Source organism: Dendropsophus ebraccatus, chromosome 10, assembly GCF_027789765.1.
Source record: "Dendropsophus ebraccatus isolate aDenEbr1 chromosome 10, aDenEbr1.pat, whole genome shotgun sequence".
Classification (NCBI taxonomy): Eukaryota; Metazoa; Chordata; class Amphibia; order Anura; family Hylidae; genus Dendropsophus; species Dendropsophus ebraccatus.
In genome coordinates this window covers 99,664,521-99,686,844 of record NC_091463.1, presented here as the reverse complement: position 1 = coordinate 99,686,844, position 22,324 = coordinate 99,664,521, and the positions used below count along the sequence as shown (strand labels likewise).

Below are 22,324 nucleotides of genomic sequence, written 5' to 3'. Positions count from 1 at the left end.
AGTACAGGGATAATACACAGTGATGTCACAGTACAGGGATAATACACAGTGATGTCACAGTACAGGGGGGATAATACACACAGTGATGTCACAGTACAGGGGGGATAATACACAGCGATGTCACAGTACAGGGGGGATAATACACACAGTGATGTCACAGTACAGGGGGATAATACACAGTGATGTCACAGTACAGGGGGGATAATACACAGTGATGTCACAGTACAGGGATAATACACACAGTGATGTCACAGTACAGGGATAATAAACAGTGATGTCACAGTACAGGGGGATGATACACAGTGATGTCACAGTACAGGGATAATACACACAGTGATGTCACAGTACAGGGGGGATACTACACACAGTGATGTCACAGTACAGGGGGGATAATACACACAGTGATGTCACAGTACAGGGATAATACACACAGTGATGTCACAGTACAGGGGGGATAATACGCAGCGATGTCACAGTACAGGGATAATACACACAGTGATGTCACAGTACAGGGATAATACACAGTGATGTCACAGTACAGGGGAAATAATACACAGTGATGTCACAGTACAGGGATAATACAGACAGTGATGTCACAGTACAGGATAATACACAAAGTGATGTCACAGTACAGGGATAATACACAGTGATGTCACAGTACAGGGGGGATAATACGCAGCGATGTCACAGTACAGGGATAATACACACAGTGATGTCACAGTACAGGGATAATACACAGTGATGTCACAGTACAGGGGAAATAATACACAGTGATGTCACAGTACAGGGATAATACAGACAGTGATGTCACAGTACAGGATAATACACAAAGTATCCCATTAGTGCAATAAACAGTTCTTTCACAATTGAGGTATCTCAGGAATACAATAGACATTTGTACGTTGAATCATACACATCTGGCTTGGCTGTAGTGTAGGAGAAGGTAAGAGTTGCTATATCTATAGATATAGATAAGAGTTGTTATAGTCTCTGTATACTTTATACACTTGCAATAGGATAGACCTTGACAAGGAATAACCTTGGAATAGCCTTGACTTGAAGGAGTTTAATTTGCGAGGTTGCAGGCTACAGACCTGGGACCTGTTCAGACGTGAGGTACTCAGTTGGAGCCATTAGAAAAGAGTCCTGTATCCACAGGAAATAACATCCGCCTGAGCTATCCTGTGGGCATTGAGTGACACAAGATCAGGGATTATAGGCCCACCTAATGGGTAGAGCTAGCCGTCGCGGGTACCCCTTAGAAACCTAGTGTGTTGGCAGTAGAGACACAGCCTTTGCACTTAGCTTGACTACCAGCTTGTAAGATACCTCAATATACTTTTATAGCCTTCAGAGGTAGAAGATACAGCTTCCAAGCGTGACCAATATTAATCCTGATTTTCAATGCAGTCCCTCCTTGAGGTGCTCTAGGTGCTCAGCTCTGATAGGGATGTAGTGTTCAGCTCTGATAGGGATGTAGTGCTCAGCTCTGATAGGGATGTAGTGTTCAGCTCTGATGGGGCTGTAGTGTTCAGCTCTGATGGGGCTGTAGTGTTCAGCTCTGATAGGGGTGTAGTATTCAGCTCTGATGGGGCTGTAGTGCTCAGCTCTGATGGGGATGTAGTGCTCAGCTCTGATGGGGATGTAGTGCTCAGCTCTGATGGGGATGTAGTGTTCAGCTCTGATAGGGATGTAGTGTTCAGCTCTGATTGGGATGTAGTGCTCAGCTCTGATGGGGATGTAGTGCTCAGCTCTGATGGGGATGTAGTGCTCAGCTCTGATGGGGATGTAGTGCTCAGCTCTGATGGGGATGTAGTGCTCAGCTCCGATGGGGATGTAGTGTTCAGCTCTGATAGGGATGTAGTGCTCAGCTCTGATGGGGATGTAGTGCTCAGCTCTGATGGGGATGTAGTGCTCAGCTCTGATAGGGATGTAGTGTTCAGCTCTGATAGGGATGTAGTGTTCAGCTCTGATAGGGATGTAGTGTTCAGCTCTGATGGGGATGTAGTGCTCAGCTCTGATGGGGATGTAGTGCTCAGCTCTGATGGGGATGTAGTGCTCAGCTCTGATGGGGATGTAGTGCTCAGCTCTGATGGGGATGTAGTGCTCAACTCTGATAGGGATGTAGTATTCAGCTCTGATGGGGCTGTAGTGCTCAGCTCTGATGGGGATGTAGTGCTCAGCTCTGATGGGGATGTAGTGCTCAGCTCTGATGGGGATGTAGTGTTCAGCTCTGATAGGGATGTAGTGTTCAGCTCTGATTGGGATGTAGTGCTCAGCTCTGATGGGGATGTAGTGCTCAGCTCTGATGGGGATGTAGTGCTCAGCTCTGATGGGGATGTAGTGCTCAGCTCTGATGGGGATGTAGTGCTCAGCTCCGATGGGGATGTAGTGTTCAGCTCTGATAGGGATGTAGTGCTCAGCTCTGATGGGGATGTAGTGCTCAGCTCTGATAGGGATGTAGTGTTCTGCTCTGATGGGGATGTAGTGCTCAGCTCTGATGGGGCTGTAGTGCTCAGCTCTGATGGGGATGTAGTGCTCAGCTCTGATGGGGATGTAGTGCTCAGCTCTGATGGGGATGTAGTGCTCAGCTCTGATAGGGATGTAGTGTTCAGCTCTGATAGGGATGTAGTGTTCAGCTCTGATAGGGATGTAGTGTTCAGCTCTGATGGGGATGTAGTGCTCAGCTCTGATGGGGATGTAGTGCTCAGCTCTGATGGGGATGTAGTGCTCAGCTCTGATGGGGATGTAGTGCTCAGCTCTGATGGGGATGTAGTGCTCAGCTCTGATGGGGATGTAGTGCTCAGCTCTGATGGGGATGTAGTGCTCAGCTCTGATGGGGATGTAGTGCTCAGCTCTGATAGGGATGTATTGTTCAGCTCTGATGGGGATGTAGTGCTCAGCTCTGATGGGGATGTAGTGCTCAGCTCTGATGGGGATGTAGTGCTCAGCTCCGATGGGGATGTAGTGCTCAGCTCTGATAGGGATGTAGTGTTCAGCTCTGATGGGGATGTAGTGCTCAGCTCTGATGGAGATGTAGTGCTCAGCTCTGATGGGGATGTAGTGTTCAGCTCTGATGGGGATGTAGTGCTCAGCTCTGATGGGGATGTAGTGCTCAGCTCTGATGGGGATGTAGTGCTCAGCTCTGATGGGGATGTAGTGCTCAGCTCCTATGGGGATGTAGTGCTCAGCTCTGATGGGGATGTAGTGCTCAGCTCTGATGGGGATGTAGTGCTCAGCTCTGATGGGGCTGTAGTGTTCAGCTTTGATGGGGATATAGTATTCAGCTTTGATGGGGATGTAGTGTTCCGCTCTGATGGGGCTGTAGTGCTCAGCTGTGATGGGGCTGTAGTGCTCAGCTGTGATGGGGATGTAGTGCTCAGCTCTGATGGGGATGTAGTGCTCAGCTCTGATGGGGATGTAGTGCTCAGCTCCGATGGGGCTGTAGTGCTCAGCTGTGATGGGGATGTAGTGCTCAGCTCTGATGGGGCTGTAGTGCTCAACTCTGATGGGGATGTAGTGCTCAGCTCTGATAGGGATGTAGTGTTCAGCTCTGATGGGGATGTAATGATCAGCTCCCATGGGGATGTAGTCTTCAGCTCTGATGGGGATGTAGTGCTCAGCTCTGATGGGGATGTAGTGCTCAACTCTGATAGGGATGTAGTGTTCCGCTCTGATGGGGCTGTAGTGCTCAGCTGTGATGGGGATGTAGTGCTCAGCTCTGATGGGGATGTAGTGCTCAGCTCCGATGGGGATGTAGTGCTCAGCTCTGATGGGGATGTAGTGCTCAGCTCTGATGGGGCTGTAGTGTTCAGCTTTGATGGGGATATAGTGTTCAGCTTTGATGGGGATGTAGTGTTCCGCTCTGATGGGGATGTAGTGCTCAGCTGTGATGGGGATGTAGTGCTCAGCTATGATGGGGATGTAGTGTTCAGCTCCGATGGGGATGTAATGATCAGCTTTGATGGGGATGTAGTGCTCAGCTCTGATGGGGATGTAGTGTTCAGCTCTGATGGGGATGTAGTGCTCAGCTCCGATGGGGATGTAGTGTTCAGCTCTGATGGGGATGTAGTGCTCAGCTCTGATGGGGATGTAGTGCTCAGCTCCGATGGGGATGTAGTGTTCAGCTCTGATGGGGATGTAGTGCTCAGCTCTGATGGGGATGTAGTGCTCAGCTCTGATGGGGATGTAGTTCTCAGCTCTGATGGGGATGTAGTGCTCAGCTCTGATGGGGATGTAGTGCTCAGCTCTGATGGGGATGTAGTGTTCAGCTCCGATGGGGATGTAGTGCATGTAGTCTGTATAGAGCAGGCACTCTTAGTCACCAGGCATGAAAATCATTCGAGAGAATCTGAAAATCTTCCAGAGCTGATTTACATAATGCATATTTCACTGCAAACAGCAAATGTATGAGAAAGTCATCCCGCCAATAAAAGACGAATAAGATCAGGAATAACTACAGCAGAACAATAATAACATCCCTCCTGTCTACAAGAAAACCAATTATTTGCTGTAAAAATCCAAAATTGTAAAGTTCATACAAATCCAGACAGGAGACCATGTAAGAAACTAGTGAGGGGTGAACTTCTAATATGGGCGTCCTCTGCAGATGGTAGCGGGCTCAGAGGGGAGAAATGTCAGCGTAGGGGTCCTGCCATAGTAATACCACCATACAGTGCATAAATAGTACCACCATACAGTGCATAAATAGTACCTCCATACAGTACATAAATAATACCACCATACAGTGCATAAATAGTACCATCATACAGTGCATGAATAATACCATCATACAGTGCATAAATAATACCACCATACAGTATATAAATAGTACCACCATATAGTGCATAAATAGTACCACCATACAGTGCATAAATAATACCACCATACAGTGCATAAATAATACCACCATACAGCGCATAAATACCACCTTACAGTGCATAAATAGTACCACCATACAGTGCATAAATAATACCACCATACAGTGTATAAATAGTACCACCATATAGTGCATAAATAGTACCATCATACAGTGCAAAAATAATGCCATCATACAATGCATAAATAGTACCACCATACAGTGCATAAATAATAGCATCATACAATGCATAAAGAGTACCACCATGAACTGCATAAATAATACCACCATACACCATACAATGCATAAATATTATCAACATATAGTGCATAAATATGTCCACCATACAGTGCATAAATAATACCATCATACACCATACAATACATAAATAGTACCACCATACAGTGCATAAATAATACCATCATACACCATACAATGCATAAATAGTACCACCATACAGTGCATAAATAATACCACCATACAGTGCATAAATAATAGCATCATACAATGCATAAAGAGTACCACCATGAAGTGCATAAATATTACACCTGTACAGTGCTATATAACCACATTATTATAATACTGCTGCACAGTGGCAATATAACAGTACCATGCAGTGCTTAAATAATACAACCAAAAAGTGTCCATACACATAATAGCGCCATAAAGTGCTCAGACAACAGTGCTCAATACTAATTTAATACCCCCATAAGATGGTTACATAATGGTAACATATAGTGAATGCATAAAAGTACCATATAATTCTCCAGCAACAGTCCAATAAAATCTGTATATAGTGACTAGTCAATAAATCCCATACAGTGACTAATACAGTATAGTGTCATACAGTGCTCAGATAGCTGCCCCATAAACTCTCCATATAATGCTGCCATACAGTGATAGAGATATAATAGTTCCATATAGTAAGCACATAAAAGTGTAAACTAGTGATAACCTTCTGTGTGGAGCGTCACTACCATTGAAGAGGCTGGAGGGTCTCTAAGCTATCAGATAAGTATAGGACAGACCCCTGGGGGGTAAATGCCCATCATGCTCAATGTATGATCCAGCTTTAATTAATGTGAACCACAGTAAATTGTATCTAAGCCAAGTATCTAAGCGTCCATACGTGTGAGAAGACACTCAATGGAACTGGACGTATCTTTTTGTAAAGTATTGAGCTAAATAGATCAGGAGTTCTTATAGTTAAATTGGGTTTTCCTTGGCATCCGCCAGTCGGCTTGTTAGATGTTTCTTGAGTTAATCAGTTTTAAATATATTTTCTGGGAATTTATTTTCATGCTTACTGGCAGCGCGGACCCATCTGGGCTACAAAATTAGATTAACATCTCTAAAAGTGTATTTAATTTATTAGCTTAACCCGCTTTAAGGAATGGATAATGTAATCATGCTTATTCGCATGCATACCAGCAGAGCATCGCGCTACCGAGAGGTACAGAAAGTAAAGCGCCCCCCGGGGGTCTCTCTCTACCTGGGGACCGGCTCGCTAGCTTTACTGCCAACCAAATCTCACAGCGGGAAACTATAGAAAGACTCAATCAGCTTAGTAAATACTTCCCTTTACGGCTTTCGGATTGATTTTGAGTTGTTTTCGTCTTTTATTTATTTACAAAGCGACTTTCAAAAATTCTACCGGTTGTCCTTGAAAAAAATTATCCAACCATTATCAAAGGGGGCGACCCTACCCCTCCAGGGACCCGGCCCTTACTAACAGGCTTATAAAACCTCACATTTTATTATCTTCTAATAAAATCTCTTTGTGGGTGGGTTGAAAAGAAAGAACGTGAATTAAAATAAGCGGCACAGATGCAGTCGGGAATCACATATTCATCGTTCTATCTCTAGAGGAAATTGTACTTGCATTCTTTTTTGGTTTATTGGCATCCCGGCAGCCAGGCTATATAATTCACTTCTGCCTCTGTTATATGTAAAGAGACAGTAGGTATATACAACTCTGTGCCCCAACACATTTCACCATGTATACAGCTTCATCAGGGGACACAGTACTGACCCCCGATGAAGCCATCTATGTGGTGAAACATGTCATGGGGGCAATGTATTGGATGTACCCAGTGTCTTTTATTATATATCATAGGCAATTGTCATTTGCACCAACAATACATTTTTTTTTTTTTTTGTTCTTTGACATCCCGGCATTCATTACTGCCTTTTTTTAAATAATAAAAAAAAAACAGTAGGTATATTCAACTCAGTGCCCCAACAAACTTCACCATGTATACAGCTTCATTGGGGTCTAGAATGCATTAGTGACCCCCCGATGAAGCCATCTATGTGGTGAAACATGCTGTGGGGGCACTATATTGGATGTACCCAGTGTCTTTTTAGGCTATGTTCACACTACGTAAGAGACCGGCCGTTCCTTGACCTGGCCAGTCTCTGAAAAGATCATCCCGGCCAGTACTGCAGTATTGCAGTACTGGCCGCATGATCTTTAAGGCTGCAGAATTCTGATGCGGGCACATTCGTGCATGCCCGCATCTGAACCCCGCACTGCACACTATGGAGCGAAAGTCTGGAGCCGCTCGCTCCACAGTGTGCACTGACAGGATTTTTAGCGGCCGCTATTCACTGAATAGCATCCGCAGAAAGCTTACATTTCAGTTTTCCACGGCGCCACAAGAGATCCGGCCGGGATTCCATAGAAGGCAAGGCAACGGCAAGGCAACGGCCATACTTTTCTGAAAATATACGTTGTGTGAACATGGCCTTATTGTGTATCATAGGCAATTGTCATTTGCATTAACAATTAATTATTTTTTTTGCTCTTTGGCATCCCGGAAGCCAGGCTATATAATTGACTACTGCCTTTTTTGAATAATAGAAAAGTAGGTATATCCAAGTCAGTGCCCCAACACATTTCACAATGTACACAACTTCATCAGGGGACTAGAACACATTACTGACCCCGGATGAAGCCATCTATTTGGTGAAACAAGTTGTGGGGGCACCGTATTGGATGTACCCAGTGTCTTTTAGGCTATGTTCACACTACGTATCTTTCCGTCCGTAGTGCGAACTGCGAATATACTCCCGTAGTTTTGAGGTTGATGCGTTCGCTTGGAAGTATACGATATACGCCCGCACAGTGCACACTACGTATGAGCTTACGGACGTATCGTATACGGCACTGTGAAAAATGAACAAGACCATTGTTTGAGGAAAGAAATGTTCCAACTCACGGCCGTGGATCTCCATGCGGTCCCGTACGCAGTACTTATTTCAGCCAAATTGAATTTGATTTTTCGATCCAAGAGGTTCTGTGAGTTTTATTGGGCTGGGCGAAGATTTCCAAGTAAATGACCTGTTTCAGATCGGACGGAATCGCAGTGTGAACATAGCCTTATTATGTATAAAAGACGATTGTCATTTGCACCAACAATTTAATACATATTATTTATTAATTTCCTATTTTTATAGAATTTGATTGAAAGAATTTTTCAAAGATAACTATACTAATCAAACCGGAGTCTCCTCCAAATAAAAAAAAGTGACCCCCATGGGTCCCGTTAGCTTTTAGGTCATCCAGCGGGTGCCCAGCTTCTCAACCTTGCTAATTCCCCTACATCAGGCAGCCATGTATTATACGTGTCCTCAGTGGAACGTACAAGTCTCAGTCCTGGAGAAGCTGACCTCATTGGGTTATAATGGTCAAAAATTGTAATACATCATACTAATGAAAGGTCACAGCTGATTGGTTACTATATTGTTATTGTTTGTGTTCTCTAGTGACACATGACCAAATATTTACCAATATACTTATTGTGTGTTTTTTCTTTTTTCTTTTAGGGCCAAAATGTGTTTGGACTTGATGTCATTGAAACTCCCGAAGGAGACAAGTGGCCCCAACTAATAGTCCAGCAGAGTCTGGACAGAGAGCAGAGGGATACTTACGTCATGAAGATTAAAGTGGAAGATGGAGGGAACCCCCCAAGATCGAGTACTGCGATTTTACAAGTCACGGTGACTGACGTCAACGATAACCGGCCTGTTTTTAAGGATAAAGACATCGAAGTGAATATTCCTGAAGATGCGGCTGTGGGAACCTCTGTGACGCAACTTCACGCCACTGATGCTGACCTGGGCTCAAATGCCAAGATTCACTTCTATTTTGGAAACCAGATCTCCAATATTGCCAGGCGCCATTTTGCCATTGATAATAACACTGGATTGATTACAGTCAAGGAACCTCTGGATCGGGAAGAATCTCACTACCATAAACTAACAGTCTTAGCAAGTGACGGGAGTTCGACTCCATCTCGAGCCACCGTCCACATCAACATCACGGACATCAATGATAACATTCCATCGATCGATACAAGGTATATCATAAACCCGGTCAATGGGACTGTGCAAATATCAGAAAAGGCTCCCATCAATACAAAAATAGCCCTGATCACGGTTACCGATAAGGATGCTGATCTTAATGGGAAGGTGACCTGTTTCACAGACCATGACGTTCCCTTCAGGTTAAAGCCGGTGTTTGACAATCAGTTTCTATTGGAGACCACAGTCCCTCTGGATTATGAAACCACCAGGGAATATGCAATCAAAATTGTTGCCTCCGATTCTGGAAAACCACCGCTCAACCAATCCGCAATGCTTCTTATTAAAGTCAAGGACGAGAATGACAATCCTCCCGTTTTTACTCTTCCGGTCATTGGTCTGTCTTTTGTTGAAAACAACCCACCTGGCACAGAGCTGACCAAAATTAGCGCAACCGATGCAGACAGTGGGCGCAACGCTGAGCTCAGTTACATGCTGGGCCCCAATGCTCCATCCATATTTAACCTGGACAGGCGGACAGGTATTCTCACTGCCGTAAGGAAACTGGACCGGGAGAAACAGGACAGGTATACCTTTACGGTGATTGCTAAGGACAATGGAATGCCTTCCCTACAAACCAATACCACAGTGACCTTATCAGTCCTTGATCAAAATGACAACAGCCCCTCGTTCACCCATAATGAATACAACTTTTACGTGCCGGAGAATCTACCGTCTTATGGCACCGTTGGCCTCATCACGGTGACAGATGAAGATATAGGAGAGAATGCTGAGTTTACGCTCTCACTTGTGAATGCAAGGGATAATTTTATAATAGATCCTCATACCGGAGTCATTAAACCAAATATAACCTTTGACAGGGAGCAGCAAGGTTCATACACTTTTCAAGTCAAAGCTGTTGATCGGGGAACCCCGCAAAAGTCTTCAACTGTAAAAGTGACCATATTTGTCGAGGATGTCAATGATAACCGCCCTGTATTTGTCATCCCATCCACAAATTATTCCTATGAATTGGTGCCAACTTCAACCAACCCTGGCTCTGTCGTGACTAAAGTCTTTGCCGTGGATAATGACACCGGGATAAATGCCGACTTACGTTACAGTATAGTAGGAGGAAACTCAAGGGGTTTGTTCACCATCGATGAAAGGAGTGGTAATATTAGCTTGAAGGAGAAAATACTAGCCGGTGACCATGGTTTACACCGGCTGGTGATAAAAGTCAATGATTCAGGGAAGCCTGAGCCTTTTCACACGCTTGCTCTGGTGCATTTGTTTGTCAATGAAACCATCACCAATGGATCCTACGTTCAAGAACTTGTGAGGAGAAACATGGAAACGCCGGTTGGACAGAACATCGGAGATGGAGAGATCACACCACAGACCAACGACTACGTCAAAATCATCATTGCAATCATTGCAGGCACCATGACCGTGATTTTGGTCATTTTTGTCACCGCTTTGGTACGTTGCCGCCAAACCCCCCGCCACAAAGTAGTTCAGAAGAACAAGCAGAGTGGGGAATGGGTTTCTCCAAACCAAGAAAACAGGCAAATTAAGAAAAAGAGAAAGAAGAAGAAGCGCTCCCCAAAAAATCTTCTCCTCAATTTTGTTACTATAGAAGAATCTAAGACAGAGGATCCTGCCCATGAACACATCAATGGCACGTTGGACATCCCGGTGGAGTTAGAAGAGCAAACCATGGGGAAATACAATTGGGGCACCACTCCGACCACATTCAAACCTGATAGTCCAGATCTGGCCAAGCACTACAAGTCCGCTTCCCCACAACCCACCTTCCAGATAAAGCCTGAGACACCAGTTCCTCCGAAAAAACATCATGTTATCCAGGAACTACCACTTGACAACACATTTGTTGTGGGCTGTGACTCATTGTCTAAGTGCTCCTCCAGCAGCTCGGATCCTTACAGTGTCTCGGAGTGCAGTTGTCAAGGAGGCTTCAAGGCGCCTGGCCCCATCCACACACGACAGGTAACTTAGATATAGTGTCCTTGTTTTCTATGGATTTTCACAGCGTCTGTTTGTTCCGATTCCTTGTTTTGCCATTGAGTCTTTAGCATCTTGTCGAAGCAGATTACAAGCCAAAGAAATAATGGCTGCTTGGCCGAGGCCTAAAAGCACAAACACCTTATGATTCATCAAAGCCAGAATTTAGATTTCGGCTGGTGCAGAGCTGCATGTTAAATAATTAGCATTGCGGTTGCTGTGGCCTGTAGATGGCAATGCCGCACTCTGCCGTAGAGTCCTGCATCGTGATTTAAGATCTGGAAGAAACAATGTGAGGGCAGTGACTGGATTCTATGCGTAGGACTCACTCATCTGGGCCGGGTGCAAAGCAATAAAGCCGTGCACAATCTGATAAGTGCGTCTTAATGCTAATGGAACGGCAGCTTCGCCCGGACTGAGCCTTATTGCTGCTCTCCAGCTTTCTTAAGGAAAAGTAATGAGTAGAAGGAGGGGATAGGGACACACTAAGTTCCAATTTCCTGTTACAAATGAGCGGTATCAGAGCAGTGAACTTGGTGCACATCCGGTTATTCAGGCACTGACTAGATAGGCACCCCGTTATAATACAATAGGAAATATTCTTCTGCTCATCTCCTATGCAGGACCTTAACTTAAAGCTCCTAAACAAATACAGGGCTCCGACCTACCAAGTGTCATTCAGAACTCTTGTATCTTCTCATTTGGACCCAATTAGACACCAGGGTCCAAGAGCTAAAGCCATGCCTGTACACCCTAGAGCAATGATGGGGAACCTTCAGCCCTTCGGATGTTGAAAAACTGCAGTTCCCATCATGCCTGGAAAGGCAGGATGGGAACTGCAGTTTTGCAACAGCTGGAGGGCTTAAGTTTCCCCATCACTGCGCTAGAGCAATGGTCTCCAACCCATGGCTCTCCTGCTGTGGAAAACCTGCAACTCCCAGCATGCTTGACAGCTGGAGAGCCACAGGTTGGAATACATTGCAAACATAGCATCTGCTATAGGGCCCAGAAGCCGAGGGTCCCCTTTCTACCATAAGTGAGATATATCCTCAGAAATGAAGAGGAGCAGAGATAATGATGGTCCCTTGAAACCCTATAATGTTGGAGGTACTCATATGGTGGGGTAAATCCTATTTGAAGTCCCATACGAGACGCCATAGGGGCTTCTTACAGCCAAGTTGTAGTTGGAGGCAATTTATTTAATGGCTTCATGTTATTTTGTGAGACAACCACCAGAAGTTGCATAGAAAAGTTGTCTTCTCGGGGGGGGGGGGGGGGGGGGGAGTCTTCTGGAGGGTGGTCTTCTAGGCGTGGTCTTCTCAAGGGTGGTCTCCTGGGGGGTAGTCTTCTGGAGGGTGGTCTTCTAGGCGCGGTCTTCTCAAGGGTGGTCTTCTGGAGGGTGGTCTCCTGGGGGGTAGTGTTCTGGAGGGTGGTCTTCTCAAAGAGGATGGTCTACTTGTGTAATATGTGATTAAATTGAAAATCACAGAGAATTTGGTGTGGCTATGGAGGGGACCTTCTAATAAAGGTGGTAGGTGAAAATGAAAACTTCAAAATGTGTATTGTCTGCAGCTCTCCCCCGGGACAATGCTCTGATGTCAAAGGAAGCGTGGGTGGATCTTATCTCTGAGCTCTAACCCCGCCTCCTGATGATGTCACCATCTCTGACTAGCCCCTTTGGCCTACATTACCACCCCCCTGTCCTATACACAGTTGTCATTCTTTATTGGGACATTGAGGGAGAGTGAGGTGTTGTTACAGCATGTTGCCTTCTGCTGAATGATGCTACCGAAAGAGCAGACAGGAAGTGAATGCAGCAGGGGCTGCTACCTCACCGAAACAGCTCTGGGAGGAGAGCTGGTAGGAGTGCTCTGGGAGAGAATTGATGAAAAGCTGAGGGAAAGCATAGCATTTTGGGAAATTTAGTACTAAGCAAGGTTCAGAACTGGGGCAGACAGGTAAGAAATGTTCTAGGCTTCTGCAGCATGGTTATAGTTTTACCTGATATCGGAGTACCCCTTTTACTGTAGGGCATCCCACTCCTCTGTGTACCTTACTATCTTAGAAGTTATGTTACGTAATTGTAATTTTGAAGAGTCCCGGCTCTTCCGTTATCCACACTCATCACTAATAACAAGACTGTCCGAGTACCCCCAAAGCCGCTGCTTCCCAAACTGTTGTAGATAGAAAATGTATAATAGTGCACTCAGGGACCCTCACATTACATTCATTATCAGGCAAGTCTGTGGGGGCAACAAGAGGAGGTGGGCAGTATAGACAGTACAGTAGTGGGAGCACTGGAGGAGGCGGCCAATACAGACATTACAGTAGGAGGACTGGAGGAGGCGGCCAGTACAGTAAGGGGGAGACTGGAGGAGGCGGCCAGTACAGACAGTACAGTAAGGGGGGAGAATGGAGGAGACGGCCAGTACAGACAGTACAGTAAGGGGGGAGAATGGAGGAGGCGGCCAGTACAGACAGTACAGTAGGAGGACTGGAGGAGACGGCCAGTACAGACAGTACAGTAAGGGGGGAGAATGGAGGAGGCGGCCAGTACAGACAGTACAGTAAGGGGGGAGAATGGAGGAGGCGGCCAGTACAGACAGTACAGTAAGGGGGGAGAATGGAGGAGGCGGCCAGTACAGACAGTACAGTAAGGGGGGAGAATGGAGGAGGCGGCCAGTACAGACAGTACAGTAAGGGGGGAGAATGGAGGAGGCGGCCAGTACAGACAGTACAGTAGTGGGAGGACTGGAGGAGGTGGCCAGTACAGACAGTACAGTAAGGGGGGAGAATGGAGGAGGCGGCCAGTACAGACAGTACAGTAAGGGGGGAGAATGGAGGAGGCGGACAGTACAGACAGTACAGTAGTGGGAGGACTGGAGGAGGCGACCAGTACAGACAGTAGGAGGATTGGAGAAGGCGGCCAGTACAGATAGTACAGTAAGGGGGAGGACTGGAGGAGGTGGCCAGTACAGACAGTACAGTAGTGGGAGGACTGGAGGAGGTGGCCAGTACAGACAGTACAGTAAGGGGGGAGGACTGGAGGAGGCGGCCAGTACAGACAGTACAATAGTGGGAGGACTGGAGGAGACGGCCAGTACAGACAGTACAGTAGTGGGAGGACTGGAGGAAGCGACCAGTACAGACAGTACAGTAGTGGGAGGACTGGAGGAGGCGACCAATACAGACAGTACAGTAGTGGGAGGACTGGAGGAAGCGACCAGTACAGACAGTACAGTAGTGGGAGGACTGGAGGAGGCGGCCAGTAGAGACAGTACAGTAGTAGAAGGACTGGAGGAGGCGACCAGTACAGACAGTACAGTAGTGGGAGGACTGGAGAAGGCGACCAGTACAGACAGTACAGTAGTGGGAGGACTGGAGGAGGCGGCCAGTACAGACAGTAGGAGGATTGGAGGAGGCGGCCAGTACAGATAGTACAGTAAGGGGGAGGACTGGAGGAGGTGGCCAGTACAGATAGTACAGTAAGGGGGAGGACTGGAGGAGGCGGCCAGTACAGACAGTACAGTAGTGGGAGGACTGAAGGAGGAGGACAGCACCTGTAGTAGATGGCGGTATTATCTGTAACACAGAAAGGGGCATTATATTGGTAATAGTGTATGCTGGGCCCAGGGTGTGTGAGTGCACTGTGATAGGTAGGACCTCCATGTCCTCCGTTACTCGCCATGCGGCCGCCATCGCTGCGGGGGGAGACGTGTAACACGTCTATGAGATTTGTGTGATTATTAGTTTTCTGTAAAATGTTGTAAATGAAGAGATGGAAATGAAGGTTCTGTCTGTGTCCATAATAAATGACATCCGGCTCCACAAGCGGCGCAGTCCTACGGTTTAATTACATGCAGATCGGTCCCATTCTTACCCGCTAACCTTGTTATAACCTTACGGAGCTGGAGGTAGCAGAGTTGTCAGTGTATTAGCGCAGTAGCTGGAGGTATTAATTATACATCACATAGGAAAGTGAACTGCATTAAAGCCGCCACCGCCGTGTAGTGGAGAGGATGAGAGCGGCACAGCAGAGACGGACGCGTCCTCATGGGGGTTGCTCCACACGCAGTGGACACGGGTTTGTTATCGGCTCTGGCATATATTTATAATGTAGTCTGGATAGTAAAGCTGCAGCCATGTTGAGGGTCAGGGAGTGTGTGTGTGGATACGGCTGTATACTGTGGGTCGCAGTGATTGACAGTCAGCATGGACGGGTTAAGAAGGAAATCATGTTTCATTGGCAAGTGCTTTATTTTATAGGCCGGTGTCAGGGCCGCCATTAATTGTAATCCTGAGACACACGGAAACCTTCAGTATGGAGCTCTGCATGGAAGGTATTGATCTCCTGAGGAAGACGAGATTTATGGGGGTCGGAGTCATAACTCACTAGACTGCTGTGCACCACTACCTGTGCCGTATACTGCTCACTATATAGTACTGTATATTCATCTATACATTACATACACCTGGGTTCACACTATGTATATTTGAGGCTGTATTTGTGAGGCTGTATAGCAACCAAAACCAGGAGTGGATTGAAAACACAGAAAAGATCTGTTCACATAATGTTGTAATTGAGTGGATGGCCGTCATTTAATGGCAAATATTTGCTGTTATTTTAAAACAACGGCTGTGGTATTGAAATAATGGCCGTTATTTACTGTTATATGGCGGCCATCCACTCAATTTCAACATTGTGTGAACAGATCCTTTCTGTGTTTTCAATCCACTCCTGGTTTTGGTTGCTATGAGGACCTGACATGAGGACCAAATACAGCCTCAAATATACATAGTGTGAACCCAGCCTATAATTATACATTGTATGGACTTATACATGATATCATTATAAGGGCATACACTATATACACCTATACGTCATATGTACTATACACATATATACACTATATACACTTATACATGATGTCATTATATGCACATACATTATATACACCTATACATTATATCATTAAATGCACTATACAGTATACACATACTGTGCATTATATACAGCTATACATGATATTACAGTATATGCACTATATACACATATATTATATACATCTATACATTATATGTACTATATACACTTATACATTATATCCACTTTAAACATCTATACATTATATACAATTATACATTATATCATATGCACTATTTACACATACATTATATACACTATATAGAATATACACCTATACATTATGTACACTGTATACAATATACACTTATACACTATATACAATATACACCTATACATTATGTACACTGTATACAATATACACTTATACACTATATACAATATACACCTATACATTATGTACATTGTATACAATATGCACCTATACATTACATACACTATATAGAATATACACATATACATTATATACACTATATACAATATACACCTATACATTATATACCCTATATACAATATACACTTATACCTTATATACATTATATATAATATACACCTATACATTATGTACACTGTATACAATATACACCTATACATTATGTACACTGTATACAATATACACTTATACATTATATACACTATATAGAATATGCACCTATACATTACATACACTATATAGAATATACACATATACATTATATACACTCTATATACAATATACACCTATACATTATATACCCTATATACAATATACACCTATACATTGTATGCCCTATATACAATATACACTTACACATTATACACACTATAAACAATATACACCTATACATTATATACACTATATACAATATACACTTATACCTTATATACCCAATATACAGTATACACCTATAGGCTATGTTCACACTGCGTATGAATCCGGCCGTATTGCGAACCGCGAATATACTCCCGTAGTTTTGAGATTGATGCGTTCGCTTGAAAGTATACGATATACGCCCGCACAGTGCACACTACGTATGAGCTTACGGCCGGATCGTATGCGGCACCGTGAAAAATGAACAAGACCATTGTTTGAGGACGGAAATGTAGAAACTCACGGCCGTGGATTTCCATGCGGTCCCGTACGAAGTACTTATTTCAGCCAAATTGAACTTGATTTTTCCATCCAAAAGGTTCTGTGAGTTTTATTGGGCGAAGATTTCCAAGTAAATGACCTGTTTCAGATCGCTTCAAAACAAGCTAGGGAAGCATAACTGTACTACGGGCGTATGTTCCCGGTTAGTTTGCATCCGGCCGCATGTCGATTTTTCACACGCCCGTAGTTTCAGCCGCACATGTACGGCGGCGTACGAAATGCGTCCGGACTCATACGCAGTGTGAACATAGCCTCATAGCCTATACATTATATACACTATATACAATATACACTTTTACCTTATATACACTATATAGAATATACACTAATACATTATATATAATATAAACCTATACATTATATACCCTATATACAATATAGGTGGCACGTCCCCAGCATACACCGCGCACTGACAGGTGGCACGTCCCCAGCATACACCGCGCACTGACAGGTGGCACGTCCCCAGCATACACCGCGCACTGACAGGTGGCACGTCCCCAGCATACACCGCGCACTGACAGGTGGCACGTCCCCAGCGTACACCGCGCACTGACAGGTGGCACGTCCCCCAGCGTACACCGTGCACTGACAGGTGGCACGTCCCCCAGCGTACACCATGCCATGACAGGTGGCACGTCCCCCAGCGTACACCATGCACTGACAAGTGGCATGTCCCCAGCATACACCGCGCACTGACAGGTGGCATGTCCCCCAGCATACACCGCGCACTGACAGGTGGCACGTCCCCCAGCGTACACCATGCACTGACAGGTGGCATGTCCCCCAGCATACACCGCGCACTGACAGGTGGCACGTCCCCCAGCATACACCGCGCACTGACAGGTGGCACGTCCCCAGCGTACACCATGCACTGACAAGTGGCATGTCCCCAGCATACACCGCGCACTGACAGGTGGCACGTCCCCAGCATACACCGCGCACTGACAGGTGGCACGTCCCCAGCGTACACCATGCACTGACAAGTGGCATGTCCCCAGCATACACCGCGCACTGACAAGTGGCATGTCCCCAGCATACACTGCGCACTGACAGGTGGCATGTCCCCCAGCATACACCGCGCACTAACAGGTGGCACGTCCCCAGAGTACACCACACACTGACAGGTAGCACGTCCCCAGAGTACACCGCGCACTGACAGGTGGCACGTCCCCAGCATACACCACGCACTGACAGGTGGCACGTCCCCCAGCGTACACCGCGCACTGACAGGTGGCACGTCCCCAGCATACACCACGCACTGACAGGTGGCACGTCCCCAGCATACACCACGTACTGACAGGTGGCACGTCCCCAGCATACACCGCGCACTGACAGGTGGCACGTCCCCAGCATACACCGCGCACTGACAGGTGGCACGTCCCCAGCATACACCGCGCACTGACAGGTGGCACGTCCCCAGCATACACCACGCACTGACAGGTGGCACGTCCCCAGCATACACCACGTACTGACAGGTGGCACGTCCCCAGCATACACCGCGCACTGACAGGTGGCACGTCCCCAGCATACACCGCGCACTGACAGGTGGCACGTCCCCAGCATACACCGCGCACTGACAGGTGGCACGTCCCCCAGCATACACCACGCACTGACAGATGGCACGTCCCCAGCGTACACCGCTCACTGACAGGTGGCACGTCCCCAGCATACACCGCGCACTGACAGGTGGCACGTCCCCCAGCATACACCACGCACTGACAGGTGGCATGTCCCCAGCATACACCACGCACTGACAGGTGGTACGTCCCCAGCATACACCGCGCACTGACAGGTGGCACGTCCCCAGCATACACCACATACTGACAGGTGGCACGTCCCCAGCATACACCGCGCACTGACAGGTGGCACGTCCCCCGCGTACACCGCGCACTGACAGGTGGCACGTCCCCAGCATACACTGCGCACTGACAGGTGGCACGTCCCCAGCATACACCGCGCACTGACAGGTGGCACGTCCCCAGCATACACCGTGCACTGACAGGTGGCACGTCCCCCGCGTACACCGCGCACTGACAGGTGGCACGTCCCCAGCATACACCGCGCACTGACAGGTGGCACGTCCCCAGCATACACCGCGCATTGACAGGTGGCACGTCCCCAGCATACACCGCGCACTGACAGGTGGCACGTCCCCAGCATACACCACGCACTGACAGGTGGCACGTCCCCAGTGTACACCGCACACTGACAGGTGGCACGTCCCCAGCGTACACCGCACACTGAGAGGTGGCACGTCCCCAGCATACACCACGCACTGACAGGTGGCACGTCCCCAGCGTACACAGCGCACTGACAGGTGGCACGTCCCCAGCGTACACCACGCACTGACAGGTGGCACGTCCCCAGCATACACCACGTACTGACAGGTGGCACGTCCCCAGCATACACCACGTACTGACAGGTGGCACGTCCCCAGCGTACACCGCACACTGAGAGGTGGCACGTCCCCAGCGTACACCATGCACTGACAGGTGGCACGTCCCCAGCATACACCACGTACTGACAGGTGGCACGTCCCCAGCATACACCACGCACTGACAGGTGGCACGTCCCCAGCGTACATTGTCCTGCTCCTCTTCAGGCCTTCATTACACTTCTTCCTTTTCTTTTAAACATTTTATAGGAAAAAAAACCCTCACTCAATGCATTGTGAATGAGAAACTGCTGTGATAAGCAGAAGAGGAGCAGCATGGCAGCGGAGCGTATACCTGTCGATATCTATATACTCTGTGCATGAAGTGCCGGCGTCTTCCTGCAGATATTCCCATCACATTTCTATTCTCCATCATTGTGTCACTAATAGAACTGATTCCCGGCTGAACGTCCCGGCTATGTGTTCTGTTGACTCTGCACATTGGCTGCGTGCGCGCCCCGGGGAGGCTGCATTTGGCGCCGTATACCGCATTGATTTTTGGATTGGGTCGGGATATTACAGCCAGGTTGTAGCTGATATTTACAGGGAAGCGACGTCGTGGAATCACACAGGCCGGAGGAGCTCCCACCTCTCCCATCTATCAAAGTAATTGAACACTGGGGCAAAAAAACTTTTCCATTTTGTCTGTCTACAAGGGTTTATTGATGGCGGGATACGGGGAACGGCTGCAGATAAGGATTGCAGGTTTACTGAAAATGGGTTTAACCGATGTACCGAGAGCTAATGTGTTACCGATTAGGACCGGGATGGGGGGAGGGGGATGGGGGTACAGCCTCCGGGCTCTTCTATGTAAAGGATCTGGGATGTGCAGTTTGCTGTGGGAATAACAATTATTATTAGCTGCGTCTCCTCACCTGCAAAAGCTTAGGTTGCTTCATACTGTTGGTCGATTTCTGCTGTTACTTTTGAATCTGCTTTGTATGGTATGCTGCTAGTGGAGCTGCAGGTAGAGATCACAGTGGGTGTTCCTTGGAGCGCTGCAGTTTCTGAGCTCAGTGGAAGTAACTTTGAAAGCTGTGAGTTCTGAGCTCAGTGAGTGTCCCTTGTGTTGTTGCAGGTTCTGAGCTCAGTGAGTGTTCCTTGTGAGCCTGTTAGTTGTGAACTCAGTGAGTGTTCCTTCTGGTGTTGCAGGTTCTGAGCTCAGTGAGCTCAGAGAGCCGCTCGCTTCATTGTGTGAACTGACATGGGTTTCTACGGTCGCAATTCACTGAATTGCAGCTGCAGAAAACTGACATGTTAGTTCTTTGTGGCGTCGCATGGCATCCCGGCCGGAGCGTATACTATGTGTATACGCTCCGGCTGGGATCCTATAGAAGAACAGGCTGTGTTCCACTCCGATGGCAACAACGGCCGTACTTTTACGTAGTGTGAACATAGCCTGTTAGTTGTGATCTCAGTGAGTGTTCCTTGTGATGTTGCAGGTTCTGAGCTCAGTGAGTGTTCCTTTTGAGGCTGTTTTTCACATGATCAGATGGGACAATTGGGGAGGGGGCAGTGGAGTTACCTGTATAGGGTTTTCTTTTTAGAGTATTTTCTATGACATAGTGTAGAATTATAAAACATGGCGACTTTCTGTCATAAATAGCACCATTCCTGTCCTGATATTGCAGCTCAACTTCATTAAAATAAATGGTTCTAAGCTGTAGTACCGCAGACAACCTATGGACAAGTGTGGCGCTGTTTTTAGCTACGCACAGGCCCCCCATACACATATACACCAGGTCCTTGAAGTATGCAGATGGCATATATGGCGCAGTATTTTAATACCATTAGTCATCCCCCTTCTGTTCATTCTAGAAAATTTTAAATAACTTAATGGACATGCGCTGGTGTGATATTAATGCGCAGTGGGCGGAGCCAAGTGGTTATTTGGGTATTATATATTATTACAGGCCGCCGTGGCCTTGGATATTGAACGTGTGGGATAGCGGTGTATCCTGGGATGCGGAGCCGTACAGGGCGGCCTGTCGCGCAGTACATTAATCATGCCGCCAGGATCCTATACACATACACGGCTGTAAATTAGTTCCACCGCGTTAAGCATCATCAGTTGATATATTTCGGATTCATGATTTTTTTTTTACGCGGCCGTAAAATGATGAGAATATATGACGCCGGCCCCAGTCATCTGTTTATATTCTGCTGATTTAATTGAACCATATGAGACATTGTATCGGTGCCAAGGACTTAATACGTTTCATCATGTACGGCCAACTTTAAAGAAGACGACCATGCCGGCCCCTGGTCGTAAATCACAGGCCAAGTGCAGGTTCTCTCAGGCACTTTAATGTGGTGTATGTCCCTGGCGGCCTCTGACCAGCTCCACCGTGACTTCTGAGCAATCACTCCATGAAGTGCTCAGCTGCCAGGAAGTCACACACTCACCCGCTCCTCCGCTCTTAAAGGGGAACTCACACTTTTCATGGACTACTTACTGTAAAGCAATTAGTGGAGCTTTTGTGTTGTTGGTTTGTTCTGCGCTTTCAGCCATGTCATTGGTCAGGATTACGAATGTCCATTACAGCGCTAAAGAGCAGCAATGCCCCATAGTCAGTATTATACCCCATCCCATAGTAATAGTGATAGGGAGGGGGATTGATGCCCCATAGTCAGTACTATACCCCA

At 46.9% G+C, this 22,324-nt stretch overlaps 1 protein-coding gene across 5 annotated transcripts in view; it reads left to right on the top strand.

Annotated features, from left to right (window-relative positions):
• The window catches only part of PCDH11X (protocadherin 11 X-linked), a 953,301-nt gene that overhangs the window by 180,138 nt on the left and 750,839 nt on the right, over positions 1-22,324 (top strand). For all 5 annotated transcript variants that reach the window (XM_069985681.1, XM_069985679.1, XM_069985680.1 and 2 more), the window contains exon 3: positions 8,687-11,173. In XM_069985681.1, coding sequence (XP_069841782.1) covers positions 8,687-11,173 — 2,487 coding nt within the window. The remainder of the gene's footprint in view (positions 1-8,686; positions 11,174-22,324) is intronic.